Genomic DNA, 20,519 nt, shown 5'->3' on the forward strand with positions numbered 1-20,519 from the left:
AAGGTGATTGATTGTTGCCTGCAAGGTGCGAGCTTGTATGCCCCATTTGATGGATTGAGTTCAACCTCCCTATTTGATGATAAGGTTCAGTACTAGGCATATCAACTGTTTCCCCAACGTGTATTGCTTGCATAATGTTACTTTTAGCGTTATTTTATTCGTTTTCCCCTGCAACACCAACAAAGCAATAGCAATAACTTATTACATATTTCACTAAAAGCTAAATAATACAAATAGTATAATACTCACAAACTTATCAGGTTGTAAGTTTATCTTTTTTGAATTCCTTGCCTTTTTGGTTGTTATTTTCTCCACTGGATCCTTGATTCTGCCTTTTGGTTGACTTTTTCTTTTTCTCGGTTTAGGGTCACCTACTGTTATTGGATCATCAACATTATTTTCTGAAACCTTCTTACCACTCCCTCTTTCAGAACTTGAGGATGGATAAAATTTTTGTTTGACCTGGAGCAATTCATCTTTGGCCAAATTAAATGCATCACTCGACATTGCTGCTTTTATAACAATAGATTGTGCAATGTGCATGAGTTCACTATGTCGTGCTTTTCTGAAACTTTCTTACCACTCCCTCTTTCAGAACTTGAGGATGGATAAAAATTTTGTTTGACTTGGAGCAATTCATCTTTGGCCAAATTAAATGCATCACTCGACATTGCTGCTTTTATAACAATAGATTGTGCAATGTGCATGAGTTCACTATGTCATGCTGACACAAAGGGATCCAGGTCATGTCTAATAACATCTCCATCAGTATCAATAATAAAATCTGATGTAGCATCTTTTCTCCACCTATTCAAGTAATATTTTGATGGCAATTCAAGCCATCGTAAGCTGCATACCAACTTCAAAACATGTCCACATAATACTCCAGTGAACTCAAACTTTTTGCAACTACAATTTTAACGCGTCGAAAGTTAGAGGAACATACGTAACGATCGCGAGATCTTTGACGGTCATCAACTGGAATAACTTTATATGTCTTTGTTGTGCCATCGTCCTCAATGAATTCCAAATCCCAATCAATCAAATGAACTAATTCATTCTGGAATTCTCCAAATATCTTCCGAGTATATGTCCGTGAAGCTTAAAGTTCTAGCTTCCAGTGTGATCGAAGTGAAGGTAAGAATTGATGTGACCTCTTTGCTTCTTCAACTTCTTTTTCCCCGTCTATCTATCTGCCAACACTCGGTCATACTGTTCGATGAACTCGCGGAGAATTATTGTTCTTGGGAAGAACTTCTTTAAGAAACTGTTCACACTCTCACTTCTTTGAGTTGTCGTTATACCTGCACAAAACTCAGAACGCCCATACACTTGAGCCCACTTCTTGTGCACTTTGTACAAACCCTTCAACCACTCATTTTCTACTAGTCCATATTTTTCAAGCAACTTTGTCCAACTTGTTTCGAATTCCTCTATTGTCTCTGGTTCATATACACACATTTTCATCTCTACTAGAAAGAAGGTATGTTGCATATAAACGTGTTTTAAGTGCTTTGAAGCATTTAAAAAAAATATGCCACAAGCATAATCTATGGTGCGTACTTGGAAATACTATTTCAATTGCATTTGCCATTGACTGAGCTTGATCTGTGAATATTGTTTTCGGATGTTTTCCTCCCATAGCTCCCAAGAACCTCTGGAATAACCAAACAAATGAGTCTGTAGTTTCATTAACGAGTAGTATACATCCGAATAGGACTGTTTGCCCATGGTTGTTCACCCCTGCTATTGGAGCACAAATCATATTATAATTGTTGGTGTTATATGTGGTGTCAAAAGAGATAACGTCACCAAAAAAACTATAGTCAATTCTCGATTTCGCATCACAACAAAAACAACCTGATATACGATTATCATCATCTGTCATGAGCCTAAAAAAAAAGACTTGTTGACTTTTTGCTTACTTTGAAAATAACTAAGAAGACAATTTGCATCCCCTTGCTTTAGAAAATCGATACGCCTTCTCTAAGCAAGATTATTAGAATCTGTTCGAGTAAAATTTAAGTTCCGGCTTCCACCTGCTTCGGCACGAAAGAAAGCGTATATGGCACTAGGCCCAATTCCAACAACTCGCATATTGAAAATGATGTCTTCTTGAGAAGGTTCGATGCCTCGTTGTGATCTTAATTGGTGAACTCTGGATGGAGGTTCAAGGTTATGATTATGCTCCTCTTTGAAATTCGTAACGGTATAGTTTCCACCATCAACAAGTCTAATTTCCAACATTGCTTCACACCATGTTCTTCTTACTGCTCTTTTCTTCACTGGAGTACTTTTCTTATGGTATTCACCTTCAAAGGAACATGTTAGTTGCCTTCGAGTTTTCTTTCCATCTCTGTTCTTACTCATTTGATTTTTCCTTATACTAAATCCAGTAGCCCTCGCATACAAATTGTAAAAATCATAGGCTTCTTCTTCCGAATCAAATGTCAGTCCAATCATACTTTCGCCACTATCAGTAGTACTTTGGATTTTTGTTTCATTGTTGTCCATCTGGGTTGAGGAATGCTAATCGTGTCTTTTTCTTTTATTTTGTTTGTTCTTTTTTGTGAGTTAGAAAGAAAAGGAAAGAGACGAAGTGGAGAAGTTGGAGGGAAGAACAAAAAAGAGAGAGGGAGAGATACCGCGCCCAAATATCCCGCGTAGGATTTATAGATTCCTTATTTTGTGGTTCAATTTTATTAATTTATTTCGGTCAGTTAGTTTTCTAATTGAGAGTTCCGTCTCTGTTAAACTTGTGTGTGAGGTGAGAGAAAAAAATGACACATGGCTAGTTGTGATTTTTATTTTTATTCTATCTGTATATAGGACTTGAACTAATGAAGGCGGCCTTAGTCAAAGAGTGTTTTAACTGACATTTTTCTTATGAAGAAAGTGAATCTCTTTGTCAAATGTCAATGTCTTCCCGACCATATAGATATATAGTTATTCATTTTTGTTGGTTCCAAAAATATTATATATTGTTGCACTTCATGAAATGATACTGTTCTCTTTTAAACTAAATGTCAAAGCCTAGTACGTTTTCAATGTTTTTGAAACTATATATTTTGGGTTTTTGTTTTATCATTGTCCATTTGGGGTGAGGAATGCTAATTGTGTCTTTTTCTTTTCTTTATTTGTTTTTTTTATGGTGTTTTTTTCTTTTTCTTTTGTGAGCTAGAAAGAAAATGAGAGAAACGAAGTGGAGAAGTTGGAGGGACGAACAGAAAAGAGAGAGGGAGAGATATCACGCCCAAATATCTAGGATTCATAGATTCCTTATTTTGTGGTTCAATTTTATTAATTTATTTCGGTCAGTTAGTTTCCTAATTGAGAGTTCCGTCTCGGTTAAACTTGTGTGTGAGGTGAGAAAAAAAAATGACACATGACTAGTTGCGGTTGGACAATGACACAATGAGCATATAGCCCAAGGAGCAAATTTTTTCTCCTATACATACATACAGAGAACACGGTATGTTAAATAGTAGTATATATATGTGGTCCATACTCCATATCCATAATTCCACACAACTGGATAGTTTGAAAATTAAGGCATGACCAGTGACCACAAGACACAAGTCCCCTCTTATCTATCTTCCACTTCAACTTATTAGATTGTAAAATAGCTAATAAATACCCAATTACAAATTTACAACATAGTACATAATCTGATGCTGAGCTGTCTGTTACTCGTCCGAAAAAAGAAAAAAAAAAAAAGTGGAAAAAAGAAATATCTTTTAAAGTTGAATTTCAATACGGGTGTTGTGGTGTGTGGTTTTCGCTCGCTATTTTATCTGTTCCTCCTCTCTCCCTCCCTAAAAACACTTCCTCTCATCAAAATTTCAAACTTCATTTCTCGATATTCTCAGCTTCAGCTCAAATGTTTCGATTAATCCAATGAAATTTCGATGCTTAGAATAAAATGGCTTCCATGTCAGGTAATTTATTTATTGGTTTATGTACTATTTATTGGTTTAATAGTTATGTATGACTGAATTGTGTTTTTTGTTATTGTTTAAAGTTTTTTCAGTAGAATGTGTGAACCTTTGTAAGTTATCAGGTGGAAGTGGTAATATTATTAATAAGTATGAGTGTAGTGCTTGGAAGGCTCCTAGAGTTTTGAGTGGCTTTCTTGCTACTACTACTTGTTCTTCTTTCTTCATTGGACCAACTCGCCGCGCTAAGTATGTGAGTTCTTTCTTCATTTTACTTGATATATACATGTTTTCATAGTTTCAATAAGTTTGTTTGGTTCACATGAATTTGAAAGGAGTATTGCTTTCTTTGAATTTCATACTTCACATACCCTTCAAAGAATGTCATCGTCAATGTAGAGACCTCCTGTATCTGCTGCTCCGAATGATACACAAACTATGGTTATTTGATATCTGTGTAATGTTGTTTTAACAGTCTTGTGAGAGATGTGGAACCCTTGAGGCTGGAGACTGCTACTCCATAGAAGCTGGGGATTCTGGATTTTCTTCAAGGTTTTCCAAATCCGGTGTACATCATGTTGCTTGTAAAAGATGGCAGTTGTGTTGCTCGTCCTCTTCCAATTCAGATTACACTGATCCGATATCTCCTAAAACACTCTGGGAGGTATTTGGAACTTTATCAGTAGTGAAGAACACTCCGTTATATGCTAATATCTTATTGCTCTTCTCGTTACTTATCAGTATAATTTTTTTTTTTTTTTTCAGGATCTTAAACCAGTTATTTCGTATCTTCCAACTAAAGAGTTGGAATTGGTCCATAGTGCATTAAAGGTGCAATGGTTTCTCCTTGGCTACTTTTTTGTTTTTTATTTTATTTATTTATTTAGTTTTTTTTTATTTGGGCGTGGTTTCTTTGATGTTATGATGTGAGTTCATCGTAAAAAATGGTTTAACCTTAGAATGTTTCTGATGCAATTCATATCTTTAAGGTGAGCACATATATTTAGCTTTTGTTTCTTATTGTTATCTCTATGGCGCAGCTCGCGTTTGAGGCTCATGATGGTCAGAGAAGACGAAGTGGAGAGCCTTTTATCATTCACCCGGTTGAAGTTGCACGTATACTCGGGGAACTTGTCAGTCTAAGTCTTTTTCGAATTATTGATTCTTTGGGTAGAATGTAGAAACTTTTCTTTTTGTTTCTTGATCGATTATTAAGGTGTTTCATTTGACTTTTCTATTTATGACTGCTTATATCGTGGTTTCAACAATGACCTTTTGTAGGAATTGGGCTGGGAATCGATTGCCGCTGGACTATTGCATGACACAGTGGAAGACACAGAAAATGTTACTTTTGAAAGAATTGAGAAGGAGTTTGGTGCTACTGTTTGCCGCATTGTAGAAGGGGAGACTAAGGTGCTATTTCCAATTTTTTGATTCTTACAGTGCTTTAAACATTCACTTTTTATATTACTTCTTCCTTTGAGCTGGATAAGTTTCTGTCCGGTTGAGATGAAAATCATTCTTGTTTTTATTTCTATTATCATGAAGGTATCCAAGCTAGGTAAACTTCAATGTGGTGATGAAAATAATTCAGTCCAAGATGTAAAAGCAGATGACCTCCGGCAGATGTTTCTTGCCATGACAGAAGAGGTGCCTAATTCATAAAAATGAATTTGTGTGATGAGCTCTATCAATAATTAATTCTTCACTTAGCCAGCCTTTTTTATTTCCAGGTCCGAGTTATCATTGTCAAATTAGCTGACAGATTGCACAACATGCGTACTCTTTCACATATGCCTCACCATAAGCAGGTAGTCCCTTCTTGCCAATTTTTGCTGCGTTTTGTATGAGTTATTACTCCTTTGCCATTATTTTTATATAATGTTTTATTATATGCAGTCCAGCATCGCATCGGAGACACTACAGGTCTTTGCCCCTTTAGCAAAGTTACTAGGGATGTACCAGATCAAGGTATCACCATGCACTTCAGCTCTGCTATTTTTGTTCCTAATTTCTGATTTTGTATATTCTTGCCAGTGACAATGAGCCACCTTTAAGCATACTTGGCTTATACCACGTATCACTCAGTCCAAAAAAAAACTGATGCTCTTATGAGCATAAAGCCATTATACCTATCTGATAGTTTCATAATTGTTGCTCCCTCTCTGTATCCTCCCAGTGAATGACGTCAACTCAAAACGATTGATTACTCATACGGTCACACCCCTTTCTGGATGTTAATTTTTCTTTAATTGTTTGTAAAACATGTGCTTCAAATTGTGTCAATTCATCAAATTTTTTTCTTTATTTTTTTATTGATAAAAGTTAACAGATTGTTATAATTAGGAAATTACATCAACACTTGCTGAATAAGCCAAGCAGCTGCTTCGCCTAAGATCATTAAAAAAAAAACCCACCTTAACCTGGATAAACTCATATTAAAGTACTACCGAACATTACATGCAATATTTAATTCAACGGTTCTCTCTTTTGATTGTGGCTGGTAATGTTTCAGAACAACGGTTTACCATGTCAAAAGTAATCTATTTATCTATTTCATGATTATGCCCATACTTTTTTCACGATTAAACTTTGAGCGTTTTTTATACTAGATGTATTTGTGATTTATTGCAGTCAGAACTGGAAAATCTTTCTTTTATGTACACAAATGCTTGTGAATATGCTAAAGTCAAGAGGAGAGTTGCAGAGCTTTATAAGGAACACGAAAAGGATCTTGTAGAGGTAATGAAAATCCCCAGTAAGAACTGTGCTTATTGGTCTTCCTGCCCTCCTTCTTAGCATCAACCTTCCACCCCCCTCCCCCTGAATATATTGCTTGTTTGCAAACTTTGTATCTTATCCAGGCGAAGAAAATATTACTTGAAAAAATCGAGGAGGATCAATTCTTAGACCTTGTGACAGTAAAAACAGAAGTCCATTCTGTTTGCAAAGAACCTTACAGGTTAGAACCAATATTAATTTAGTCATTTGTTTGTTATTCTTCTCTGCTTATTGAAAAAGAATAAAATTCTTGTGATCCATTATATCATGACCTGAACCTTACAGGTCATGATATAATCATATATGTTTTATTTGAAAATTTCAGTAGCTGTTCAAGAACTATTGAGTACCATAAAGATTTGATAGATGTAAAAAATGTAATATTTTTGAATCTGGAGGCTCCATTGTATGTTTATTCTTGCACTTGTCATAGTGTGGTTTCCTCATCTTTTTAGTTAGCTGCGTGAGCGTTTTTGTCATTGCACAAGATAGTTTCAATGTCAAAATATGTAGCAATTATGAATGGCAACAAGTTGGGGAAGTTGTTTTTCACCATTCTTTGGAGATGTTAAGCTCATAAATTTTAATTGTCTTCATGGAGCGAAGGCACTTTTGTCTTGGACTTAGGCTTTGGAATTTTCTAAAATATTCAGCCTCCTTCCATACTCTTTTTCCCATCTCTATCTAGCGTTTACACGTACAATTGTTCATTATTGGCACAGGAAGTAATTTTTGTAGGATTTTGCAATTAACACTTATCAAAAGCAGTGGGATTTTAGAATGATTGAAAGGTGAGATACTTGATCTCAGAGCTAAGTATGTGGGCAACCAATAAGAACTCCAGTGGTGCAGTCCTAAAACTCCATTATCATCCCCCAAAAGCTTCTAGAACCCCTTACCTAGATTTCATCGTAAATCTCCTTAAAACCTTCATTAATACGAAAATCCGTCTGTATATCTGATCCGCCTAATTTACCTTAAATCCACTAAAACTAGTATACCGCAAAACGGTGGGAGCCGAAAAACAATTGAACAATCTGACCTAAAGCAGAGAATTGATATAAAAAATAATTTAAGAGAAAAGTCAGAGAAATAGAAAGGAAGGAGAAGATGACGAGAGTGATAACCTGAAGATGCAGAGGGGAGACGGAGGCACTTGTTGTGGAAGGAGGAAAACAGACTTTGTGGCGATGTTTGGAGAGAGAGAGAGAGAGTTAGAGAGGATCTTTTTGTGTTCAGCTAAGAAAAAAATGAGAAAAGTGTTTGTGGTCAAGCGGACAGACAGACAAGTGGGTTTTGGCTTCCCTGGGCCAAGACCTCACTTCGTTCGGGATAAAACAATCCTTTCCACCTTTCATGCAACCTTCCCCAGAAAAGCTCCGTGTGCAGATTTTGCACTGAAAAAGAATTGTGGTACTGAAAAAGAAAAGTAAAGTAGGAAGAAGAAGAAAATTAAAATTTGATTTTGGGGGGAAATTTCATTTTTATAATTATTTTTAAGTTTCATGAAAAAACAGAAAAAAGGGAAACGTGTTAACTTCTTAGGAATATGGAAATTTCTGGACTATTTAGTTGTTTATAAGATGATAAGTTTATCAGTCTTTTTATAAAGGTCTTTTACTCTAATCAGGATCTGTATCTGTAGGTTGCTCTTTAATTTTAATTTTTTATTTTTTGTTTCAGTATTTATAAAGCTGCTCTTAAATCTAAAGGTTCAATAAATGAAGTCAACCAAATCACACAGGTCTGTTTTCATACTTGTATTGAGATGTAAGGCGCTGGATTAACTAGCAGACATGCTCATTGTTTTGGTTTGGTTTTCACAATATAATTTTCTTAATATTAATTTTTCTTCATATGCCAGCTTCGCATTATTGTAAAACCAAAGCCATGTATTGGAGTCGGACCTTTATGTAGTGCGCAGCAGGTGGATCTTGTGTATGAAAAATTAATCGGGCAGTAATTTTACTTCTACTTCATGTTTGCCATTTCTCACTGGTCTGTTGTTTGCAGATTTGCTACCATATTCTTGGGCTTGTTCATGGAATTTGGACTCCCATTCCTCGAGCAGTGCGTGTTATTAATTTGCTACACTATCCTGTTACTGACTTTATATTTATAAGTAAAAGAGTTGATTGTTATATTATTTTAAACAGATGAAAGACTACATTGCGACCCCAAAACCAAATGGCTATCAAAGTCTCCATACTACAGTTATACCGTTTCTGTATGAGAGCATGTTTCGACTGGAAGTTCAGGTGAGTGCATGGACATCATATACTAATTGTTTTAATCTGATTTCTTTCTAATATTACATTTTCATGGTAAAACTTAACCCTTCGTTTTTGCTGTAAAGTTAGTTTTGGATATTTTTAGATAGATATTTATTATCTTAGTTTTGTTATTCGATTTTGGCAGATAAGGACTGAAGAAATGAATCTGATTGCTGAAAGAGGTATTGCTGCTCATTACAGTGGCAGAATGTTTGCTACTGATTTAGTTGGACATATCATGGCTAAGGGGAGAAATTCAAGGGGGAATCCAGTCTGCTTGAATGATGCAAATATTGCTCTCAGGGTATTTGATCAATTCTGATTGTTAATTTGAGTAACACATGGTCTATCTTGGATTTGAATTATCATTGCTAATTTAGAATATATTACATATCTCTAGATTGGCTGGCTCAATGCTATTAGAGAGTGGCAAGAAGAATTTGTTGGGAACATGAGCTCTAGAGAATTTGTGGACATAATCACAAGAGACCTGTTGGGTAGCCGTGTCTTTGTGTTTACACCAAAAGGAGAGGTAGGCAAATACATACTTCTATAAGGACGTCATACTTTTAGTTTTTCCTCATCTCTAATTTTCCTCTTCTTATACAGATCAAAAATCTTCCGAAGGGGGCTACTGTGATTGACTATGCTTATATGATACACACTGAAATTGGGAACAAAATGGTGGCTGCCAAGGTTTTTTTTTTTCTCTCTTTTAGAACCCTCCATTTTATGTCTTCAAGATCACAAAGTTACTAGTGACCTTTTTGGTTGCAGGTTAATGGTAATCTTGTTTCTCCAACCCGTGTACTTGCAAATGCTGAAGTTGTGGAGATAATTACATACAATGTCAGATACTCAGTATATCCATCTCCTCTCTTCCGTGATTTCTTGTGAATATTAGTTATAGTTATTTCTGGTGGAGTAAGCTATTATACAAGGATGCTGTGGTCCCCACAAGTTGGTCAAGTTTTTTGTTTGGTTAAATTTGACATCCAAGCTTTATGTTCTTAGATTCACCTTTGTGCGATTAAGTCGAATAAAGCTACTTAAGGTTCTTCCTGTCATGGGTGGGCTGGAGGTGCCGCCACCCTCTCGTATATAACATGGAAGGTTCCATTTACAATTACTGACATCATCTGGTCGAATCCTTTTCATTCAATTTTGAAACTCTGTTTGAAAATAGTGCTGTTGAGGTTATGGAGCCCCTAGATTCTAGAGCCCAAGCCTTTGACGAAGCACAGAATGATACGTTAGTAGCCACTCCATGCTCGGACATATGACTTAACATGCAGATGTTGTTACTTTTACACTCTATACCTCAATCTAGAGTATCATTGGAGTTGATTATTTACATTTTTGCTATAGTATGTATATCTGTTTCGGACATAAATAACAATATCTTAATCACTTATTCTTAAACACTGATGTTGTTGAAGTCACACTTTTTATTGATCTATGTGCATGATAACCAAAGAACTTTCCACTAACTCTTTTGAAATCATGTCACCTGAATGGGTGTGAGAAAGTCAAGTACCATGTGTAGTTTGTGATTATTTTCTTCCGGAAGTTTGGGTGCTTTTCAACTACGTGATGCATTTCTTTCGGAAGATCTGCTGGTTATTTCTCTCCACAGAAGTCATTATTTAAACACTGGAGGAGTTCCACGTAACGTCCTATTTGCAGCATCCTGATTGGTGATGTCCTTTTTGACCTCCTAAGAACATGGTCCTTTGTGTATGAAAGTGGTATGCAAAGTCATTTGGGCCAAAGTGTGAATTGACACTTACTTTTGTTTTGTATTTTTTATTGTTGATTTTTCGATTTCGATTTAGTATCTTTGAACCAACTTGAGTAGAAGTTTTGGGATACTATGTTTTTTGGTTGTGTGGAACACTCAGACATCTTCTATGCAAATGACCCTCTGATGCATGAGTACTTCAAAATAGAAGCAGGACCGCTCAACTGAAAATGTGATGTCCATGGAAAGTGCATGCTGTGTTCGAGCTATATTGATGCATTATAATAATGATCTAATTGCTAGCTTCGAAATCCAGAGATCACAATGCATTAAAGCCAAAACCTCTCATGAGCTGTGCAGTTAAATCGCTACTCAGTCGCTACTCGCTTTTTTCAAGCGAGTAGCGAGTAGGTGTAATCGGTCGGGGATTAATCGGACGATTTTTCATAACACTATATTTCTTTACAAATAATTATTAAATATATTTAACTTTGAAATACCAACATAATGAAGCCAATTAAGAACCCAATCAATCAATAAACAATTAAAACACTCAATCAACTAAAATAAATATGATTAAAATGTAGAACTTTACAGAATCGAGGGTTGGCGAATCGGCGAAATGTCGAGTTCAATGTTTAACATTGAAATAGTGAACACAATTACTCGGCTAATCGGCTAATTGGGCCTAATCAGCCGAGTACTCGGGGAGTTTTTGAGCCTGATTGTAATCGGGGATTAAATTGTTAGTCGGGTCGGCTAAACAGCGAGTAGCGAGTACTCACTGATTACTCAGGGAGTACTCAACGATTTAATAGCCCAGCTGATGAGTAGGTGAATAAAAAATGTATCTGTGCTCTTCAGAATCATGTCCTTCAGAAGATGAGTTATGGTAAGAAAAAAGGAGAATGAAAGAGAGAATTCTCGAATAAGGTGGCTCCAGTTACACATTATCTAATAAAATTCTTATTTTACTGGTAAAAAGAATGATGTGGCTCCAGTTAGAATTCAGTGAAAGATAGGCACTTTGTCAAGCACAAATATTTGGGTGGATATTTGGTTTTTATGAATTACCTATGTAAAAACTTTTTTCGTAATTTCTTTAGGTCTTCTTAGTTCTTCTATAAGCTGAGTATTGTATCAATGTCTGGTCTCTGAAATGTCTTAAATCATGATTTTGTGCTTTTGCAATCCCTGAAGCTTAAATGGACCTCATGGTAATGTATGGCTTACAGTTCATTGTTTCATGTTCTCTTTTCAGGCACTCTCAAGTAAATCTGCTTTGCAGAGGCATCAACACTGGTTGGAACATGCTAGGACTCGAAGTGCCCGGCACAAGATAATGAAAGTGTGTGTTTTCTTGAGCTGTAGCTTGCTATTTCACTCGTGTCTTTTCTAATAGATAAACTTTGTTGTTTGTCTAGTTTTTGAGAGAGCAAGCTGCTATGTCTGCTACTGAAATGACAGAAGATGCTGTAAATAATTTTGTTGCTGATGTTGCGGAGAGTGAATTGGACAACCTCTTGGATTCTCCAAAAGGGAATGAACCTTTATGGAAGAAAATCCTCATGAATGTTACAGAATTTTCTACTCCAAAGAAAAACAATGGAGATATCGTCCATGATCAAAATGGTAGGGTTGGTCCTCCGAAGGTCAATGGAAAACACAACAAGCATATGAAATATGTGAGTTTGACGTCCCATGGAGAGTCATTATCTCAAGGAAATGGTATTGCCAAATTGATACATGCTAACGTTCCAATTTACAAGGAGGTTCTGCCTGGTTTGGATAGCTGGCAAGCCAGCAAGGTTGCATCCTGGCATAACCTTGAAGGGCACTCAGTCCAGTGGTTCTGTGTAGTATGTATAGATCGAAGAGGTGAGATTCCTCAAATTTCAAATGACACTTCTTTGTTTTTTCCCCCGTCAATAAACACTAACGAGAATTTGATGTGCTATCTGACTGCTAAAGGAAGAACTAAGCTCTCCTTTGGCATTGGTCTTTGTAGTAGACATGTGACGGTGCCTGGGGGCTACCATGTGACGGACTGTTTCTCTTCGGGGAAAATGCACAAAGAGTATGTTGAAGCAAAATGGGAGGCGTTTAGGATACTCAATAATATTTGACTTGGACTTGGTTTACATGCTTTTGTAGATATGAATCCCCAGCCATATAGATCAACTCCACGAGAAATCACCCAATTCTAAAAGGTTTATCCTATCAAACGTAATCTTCAAGGTTACGTCCATGATGCTTCGACTTGTATATTAAGTGATTTTTTTCTTGGAGATGATCTATATGGTTAGAATGTCAGTCTCACACCAAAGCACTGCAATCGAATGTTTTGTGTCAAAATAAGCGTGAGAAAAATTGAGGAATTTTATTTTGGAGTCTCCATAACCCCTCCAACTTGAAATAACCCTTTTCTGCAGACAGTCTTAACCCTTTCCACAGACACTCTTTCTGGACTGTTTTGATCTTTCTGGGACTCAAGAAATTCATCAAAATTTGAATCGTTTGAAGTATGGTCATTCCATTGATGGAATTTCTGTTTATAGAATCCTCTCTTTGAATATGCTGCGAGTGTATTTTATTCATGCATTCTTTACAGTTGAGATTCCTCTCCGATTGCTACAGCTTGATTCACTTTATTCTTTTCAGGCATGCTGACGGAGGTTACATCAGCACTGACGGCTGTAGGGATTACAATTTGTTCGTGCGTGGTGAGTGACACTTGTTTAAAAGTCCTAGCTGTCATTAAATGACGAATGACATTATATTGAATTGCCTCAATCACTGTATCTAATTTTTCACAAATTGAGCAGGCAGAGATTGATAGAAGAATGGGGATGGGCGTGATGTTATTTCATGTCGAGGGTAACCTAGACAGTCTGGTATGTCAAACTAATCCCACTTTTATTTGGTGCTACTAGTTGTAACTTTTAAGGCTGATTTATCTTTGATTTGAAGTAACATTTCCTTTGGAGAATTTAGAAAAGTAAATTGGAAATAAGTACTGGATTTAAGTAGCTGTGGAAAAGTAGGGTGAGGCCAGAGTTGGAATACAATAGCTAAGTACACAATGCAAGAAACTAGGTAAAGCTCCCTGATTCTAGTACAATTGTTAAACCCACTCCTCTTAGCCTTTTTAAATCTCCTCCCTCCTTTTTTTTATCTATTAAACTTGTCCCATGACCACAACTGTGATTTGGCCCTTTGATTGAATTTTTTCTAACTTTAAAATGTGTGCTGCCATGTGGGATTGTCATTGATTTTGCGCCTAAAAAGTTTGTGAAAATGGAAACCCAAAAATATGCAAAGTTAAATTTGCATAGTACATTTCTGTGCACAGATTCAGTTTGCTGAGTAATTTCTACTATGCACTACTATTTCCATAGTATATTTTGTATGTGAAATGACTGATGTACATTTTTTTCCTGTGTAAAAGTGTTTTTATATGATATGAAATAGGAGAAAAAAAACTGAGACAGATGAACAAATTACTATATGCATGAATAATTTTATTATTCGGGATTTCTTTTGTGTTTTGGGGTGTGCTATGTGTTTGATATCTTTTGTGGTAGTTTGGAGGATGTATTGATTGTGTTAATGGTGTGCTATGAACTTGATGCATGCTATAGAGGTGTCCAAGTGTTTTTGGAGGTGTATATGGTGGTTGAGATGTGTAAAAAGGGTTTAGGTTCGGGTTTATTATGGGCTTTGGTGAAAAGGAGAGGTATTCTATATGGGAGCTTTTGGTTGGGGATTTGTGGAATGGAATAGGAAGGAGGGAGATGTGCCTAAAAGTCTGGTATACAAGGTCCATTACTAGTTTGGATACATCAATTTGCAGTACTACAAAAGCAACCAACAGAAGTATGTGTTTGGGTAATAAAGTATCAAAACACACTATCAAATCTGCAAGGGTAGTTGTTGTGAGAAAAATGAGACTGTGCCTTATGTGATTGCCTACATATCCAAAATGTGTTCCAGGAATCAAGTCTCTAAAAAATGCAGTTCTTTTGAAAAAGAGAAGTTGTATTTATAAATGTAGAAAAATGAGAGTTCTTAGAGCTCAAGGACTCCTACTGGCTAGGACTGGCCAATTGAACATGTGACCGGTCCAGGTGGCCAACTGAACATATGAGCTTTCCAGGTGGACTTATGATCTGGACTAAGTCCCTAATGAAATTGTTAGCGAGGGTACGAGTGGGGAGGTACGTACATTGTCCCCTCTTTGCCATATGGAATTTATTCGATGTAGAAAACAAGAAAATGAAGGATATAGGACAATGTATTAATCGGTAAAGATGGGTGAGAGTTGGGTACGGAGTTACATAACAAAAATATAGGATCGGAAAAAAAAGGAGTAATTGGTGACAAAAAACGTAGTGGGTTATTAAGTGGACTAGACAATGGTGAAAATAAGGTAGATTAGTCTCTCTATAGTAAAAAGAAACGTTGCGCCCAATCTTTATGAAAGTGGGTCTGGTAAACTACTATGGTAGTGTGGTGGGATATTGTTGAAGCAAGGACGAACCTTTAAGAACTTAAGTGATAATCTGTAAAAATAAATGGATAAAGATATATCAAAATTCAAAGTGGCATAGGTGTTTTGATAACATAGGAAATGTAGAGGTAGTGGATTAGCATGTACTAAGAGGATCCTACTTGAGAAGGAGAATGAGACGTACTAACCTCTACTGTTGAGGTTGTTGTCTATATAAAGGGGGGTTTATGTTTGGTGTTAAAAATATAGAAAAATTGAAAAAATAATAATTTGGCCCAAGGAAGAGAGTTTATAGAGAACCAACGTGAAAGATGGTAGTTGTGACGAATATGTGAAGCGAAAATGCAAAGTAACAATGATGATGCGAGAATGACGATGATAACATGTACTGGTGACACACTACGATGATGGTGGTTAGAACGCTCGACTTTGCCAAAATCTATTGTTCGTGTGACTGAAGGAATGAAAGGTCTTTATAAGTTGAAGAACTTTGATGTGGAGCAACTTAAAAACTACAACAGAAGATATGCAGTAAAAGACGGAGAACTAGTTGTAACGCATGTGCAGATGAAGCAAGGTTTGACAATCCCGTTGGATTACAGAGTAGCACATTTACTGTCCTTATGGAAGATTGCACCAATACAAATCAGGATGCCGTTATGGATGATATTTGCACGTGCTAGAGCATTGGTGAAAAGCTACAAAGTCCCTTTGGGTTTGAAGAATTGTATTAATTGCTACAACCACAACGTCACGTGGAGGAGGATGATTCAACATATTTTACAATGGACTGGTTGAGAAGAGATTTAAAGGTACCCCGTAAGGCTACAAAGACTGGGATAAATATTGTTTTCTTGTGCAAGGACCATGGAATCCCATGGAACCACGCGTTCCTTCCTAATAAGATACGAGGTATGAATACAATTTCTATTATTATGACTTAGCCTGCATTGTTGTAATTTTTCTGAATGATGGTTGTAATGTTCTATAGATGAACGCCCTAGTATTCCGAATATCGAGATTGGGAAATGAGCTACGGAAAACTTGCAATTATCATCGTGAGGAACACATTCTTGATTTGTCTTGACCTGATGGGGTTGCTTATTGGGTTGGCATAGTGGGAAACAAAGTGGTCGGGAGAATTTTTTTGGACCAAAGACGTACTAAGGGCAGTATCTCACACCCAAAGGTCAAATGGCAGAGTGGTACGTACAGTATGTAAATGGATGAAACACTTGTAAAATTTGTTGTATGTTTCCATCAAATCCAAGCAGATGTTACTGATGTGCCGGACTTGATGATCATTCACGCGATCAAAGAAGCTCTCTGTTTTGATACTAATGGAATCTATAAATCACTTGTGAGGACCCCAGTCAAAATTTGACTTGTTCGTGCGAATGCAACAGTTCATTAAAGTTGAAGTAGATGCAGTAGCAAGAGCTGCCAGGGACAAAGATTTTTGAAGCAAAGATTTTACATAAAACAAAAGTAAGAAAAAACAAAGCACTACAGAAGCGCAACAACATAAGTTGGATCTTAAAAAGAAACACCATTCGTGAAGTAATGAAGCTCACTCCATTGAATACGCATCGGTCGATGAAAAGATTAAAAGTCGCAATATGCTATCTTCTCCCATGCCTGTACCTGAAGATAAGAAGTCTAGGTGTGATAAAACTCAGTGTCATTTCCACTATGATTTTTGTCACGAGACTGAACATTGTAGGTCTTTACGAGGAAAGATCCAATAAAATTATATTATTGCTAATGAAGAAATTATTGCTAATGAAGAAGAAAGTTGGGAGAGAAAAGAGAGTTCGGCTTAGTTAGTTTCAGCCTCCTTTCACTATTCTCATATAAAAAAATAATTTATCAATATACGGCTATTTTTTTATATGAGAATAGTTAGAGAAGGCCAAAACGAACTAAGCCGAACTCTCTTTTCTCTCTCAACTTTCTTCTTCATTAGCAATAATATAATTTTATTGTATCTTTCCTCGTAAGGCCATGCAGTGTTCAGTCTCATGACCAAAATCATTGTGGAAATGACACCATAGATTTTTGTCACGCCTAAACTTGTTATTTTCAGGTAGAGGCATGGGAGGGGATAGCAGATTGCGACTTTTAATCTTTTCATAGACCGAGGCATACTTGGTATTCAACGGAGTGAGCTTCATTTCTTCACGAACGGTGTTTGTCTTGTTAAGATCCAACTTCTTTTGTTGAGCTTTTGTAGTGCTTGGTTTTGTTTTTTGTGGATTCTTTGCTTCGAAAATCTCTGTCCTTGGAAGCTCTTGCTGCTGCATCTACTTCAATATTATTGAACTGATGCATTTACTCGAACAAATCAGATTTTGACTAGAGAGGGTCCCTTACAAGTGATTTATAGATTCCATTAGTATCGAAACGGATGGCTTCTTGGAATGCGTGAATGATCATCAAGTTTGGCACATCAGTAACATCTGTTTAGATTTGATGGAAACGAATTTCGCAAGTGTTTCATCCCTTTACATATTGTACGCACCTCTCTCTGCCATTTGACCCCTTTGGGTGTGAGATACTGCCCTTAGTACGTCTTTGGTCTAGAAGATTTCTCCCGACCACTTTGTTTCTCGCTATGCCAACCCCAATAAGCAACATCATCAAATCAAGAATGTGTTCCTCATGATGATAATTGCAAGTTTTTTGCAGCTCGTTTCCCGATGTCGACATTCTGAATACTAGGGTGTTAATCTATACAACCATCATTCAGAAAAATTACTACAATGCAGACTAAGTCAAAGTAATAGAAATTTTATTCATACCTCGTATCTTATTAGGAATGTGTGTGGGGATTCCATGGTCCTCATTTTTTATCCCAGTCTTTGTAGTCTTTCAGGAGACCTTTAAATCTCTTCTCGGTCTTCTGGTCCATTGTAAAATATGTTGAACCATCCTCCTCCATGCGGCGTTGTGGTCGTAGCAATTGATACAATTCTTCAAACCCAAAGGGACTTTGTAGCTTTTCACCAATGCTCTGGTGTTCAGTCTTGTGACCAAAATCATTGTAAAAATGACACTATAGATTTTTATCACGCCTAGACTTAGTATCTTCAGGTAGAGGCATGGGAGGGAAGAGCAGATTGCGACTTTCAATCCTTCCATAGACTGAGGCATACTTGGTATTCAAAGGAGTGAGCTTCATTTCTTCATGAATGGTGTTTGTCTTTTTAAGATCCAGCTTTTGTAGTGCTTTGTTTTTGCTTGCTTTTGTTTTATGTGGAATCTTGTAGTGTTAGCCATTAACAAAGATTGAGAGAGATCTGTGGAAGCAGTACATTGATAAGAACCGCAGACGAATGTGGAGGTACGTACAGTATGTAAAAGTCAGCTTCTATCTACTACTTACTAAGGGCATAGTTTCTGAAGCCAAGGACATGAAAACAAGGAAGAGGGAGGAGTCCAGTGACCTTTGGAGGAGCGAGAACTTGAAGAGTTATCTATGAAGGTATAAAAGGGCGGTGGGAGAAGAAGATTGAGGAAGCAGGTGATGCACATATGGGTGGACAGCAAGGATGAAGTTGATCTAGGTGAGACCAGCAAGACCTTGACAGTCACAATAGAGAAAATGGTGATGGGATACGACTTGGACACTATGAGGGACGTAATAAAGGCCGGTAAACAGAGAGGAATTGCTGGGTTTTGGCAGTAGATGGGCTGTCAATAATGCAAAGAGTGATGGCACTGTTTTAAGAAACGCATGAGTTTGAAGGCGCCTCACACAAGCGCTTGAGGCTTACTCCTCAATGTCAGCAAAAAACATAGCTTTTGTTTCATTTTTGAAAACTAAGTTTTTAGGATCTTGAGTTACTCTGCCAAAAAAAAACAAGGTTATGAAAAACTCAGGTGCTGAAGCAGTGGAGTTCTCAAATGGGGGTGGCATGGAGGATGGGGATGATCTGGATTATGGACTGATGGAGATCCTATCTAGTGGGTTAGTAGGTGGCAGGGAGCCACGGAGGGTGGAGGGTATGGGTTGTTTTAAAAGACTTGGCTGTCTTGGTCCAGGCCTGGTGAAGGAGTATTAGATTCCACTTGTTTTTTGTTTTGCTTTTCTTTCTTTTGTTTTTCTCATGGTAATGTTTGTGTGTTGTAATATATGTAATATTAGCCTGTAAGCATGGGTAGGGTTGGGCTGATGGTCCTGGAAAATTAGGAATCACTGGCATCTGAGCCCCCACCCCCTCCCCCACACACTCACATACACAAATTAAGCCAGCACTTAGGGTAAGACAGCTCGTTATTCATAGTGGTTGTTTATATGGTTACAGATTATAATTGGGTTTTAACTAATCTTTTGGGTGTTTTTTCTTTCACTATATAAACTTAATGTCTACTATATGTAAGAAACAGGAAATCAATAGCTTACTGAGAATTCAAAACTACACAAGAAAAAGATTTAAGAGCATTTTGTATAGACTTTCAAAGTAAAGTAGTTTAAATATTTAAACAATGCTAAGTGCTGCCCAGTGTTTTCTTATTTTTCTGATATAAGGAACTGATTCTTCCTCAGGTAAATGCTTGTTTGAGCATGGATCTTATTCTTGGTGTTTTGGGTTGGTCTGTGGGTTGTACCTGGCCGAGCTCATCAGAAAATGATCATTTTCTTGAATGCTAATGAGCTGTGTGTTCCATCTCGTCCGCCCACAATTTCTGACGTGGGCTATAAAATTTTGTCCTGCGAAGATCAATTTTCAGCAGATTGTCATATGTAGATCTCAATATTAGGTGTTGTAAGATGTTTACATTTTTTTGTTGGAAGCACATACACAAATAAACCAGCTGCTAATTGAGCGAGTCTGTGTAACGAGGGGAATGTATATAGAGGAAAAGAGTGAATGAGTGATTGTATATAGCTTGAAGAGTATACCTGCCCATTTAGCTTTGTTCTTATTATACAAGAGCTGGATGTTAAAATGTACTGTACAATGTAAGGAGCGTTTTTATATGTATGTATGTATGATGATGATACAGTTGATAGGAATACTATGACCAAGGAATCTTTTATTTCCGGTATGATATTGAATCTGTTAAACCCATGGCTAAACATTCCTGGAGGCAAAATATTTTCTGTCCATGCTCCCTTTGAGGCAGAACTATGGGTAACGATTTTTACTTGTTTTTGTTGGGTAATGATCTCTACTTGTTAATTGTTGTAGTTTACTAAACTCGACCATGTTATTCAATAATTCCGACCATGTTATTCAATATATTTGATGCATTATTTATTTTGTTGAGGCGAA

General features: G+C 36.8%; 1 protein-coding gene and 1 pseudogene across 2 annotated transcripts; one reads left to right on the forward strand and one right to left on the reverse strand.

Annotated features, from left to right (window-relative positions):
• Positions 1 to 615: 615 nt before the first annotated feature.
• Positions 616 to 2,608, reverse strand: LOC147516530 (protein FAR1-RELATED SEQUENCE 5-like; annotated as a pseudogene).
• A 1,009-nt stretch (positions 2,609 to 3,617) lies between these two features.
• On the forward strand, positions 3,618 to 20,260 carry RSH1 (RELA/SPOT homolog 1). Of its 2 annotated transcripts, none has more exons than XM_086589081.1 (24): positions 3,618 to 3,938; positions 4,022 to 4,188; positions 4,411 to 4,599; positions 4,701 to 4,766; positions 4,976 to 5,068; positions 5,217 to 5,348; positions 5,484 to 5,585; positions 5,669 to 5,746; positions 5,835 to 5,906; positions 6,570 to 6,677; positions 6,800 to 6,897; positions 8,400 to 8,460; positions 8,581 to 8,643; positions 8,730 to 8,786; positions 8,873 to 8,974; positions 9,135 to 9,293; positions 9,390 to 9,521; positions 9,599 to 9,685; positions 9,767 to 9,838; positions 11,992 to 12,078; positions 12,155 to 12,608; positions 13,392 to 13,453; positions 13,556 to 13,624; positions 19,790 to 20,260. In XM_086589081.1, the coding sequence occupies exons 1-24, from the start codon at positions 3,923 to 3,925 to the stop codon at positions 19,892 to 19,894; spliced, it is 2,631 nt and encodes an 876-aa protein (XP_086445207.1). In that variant the 5' UTR covers positions 3,618 to 3,922; the 3' UTR covers positions 19,895 to 20,260. The 2 variants fall into 2 exon arrangements, with proteins under 2 accessions (XP_086445207.1, XP_086445206.1); XM_086589080.1 differs by having other exon boundaries at positions 3,758 to 3,938; positions 9,767 to 9,850.
• The last annotated feature ends 259 nt before the right edge of the window (positions 20,261 to 20,519 follow it).

The sequence above is a fragment of the Coptis chinensis genome, chromosome 2 (genome assembly GCF_015680905.1).
Source record: "Coptis chinensis isolate HL-2020 chromosome 2, ASM1568090v1, whole genome shotgun sequence".
Lineage (NCBI taxonomy): Eukaryota > Viridiplantae > Streptophyta > Magnoliopsida > Ranunculales > Ranunculaceae > Coptis > Coptis chinensis.

What these genes read in the sequence shown, in the direction of transcription:
- RSH1 (XM_086589080.1), top strand. An exon ending in CAACTCGCCGCGCTAAGTAT is followed by an intron (nt 4,189 to 4,410) that starts GTGAGTTCTTTC and finishes TTGTTTTAACAG; the next exon opens with TCTTGTGAGAGATGTGGAAC. An exon ending in ATGCAAATATTGCTCTCAGG is followed by an intron (nt 9,294 to 9,389) that starts GTATTTGATCAA and finishes ACATATCTCTAG; the next exon opens with ATTGGCTGGCTCAATGCTAT.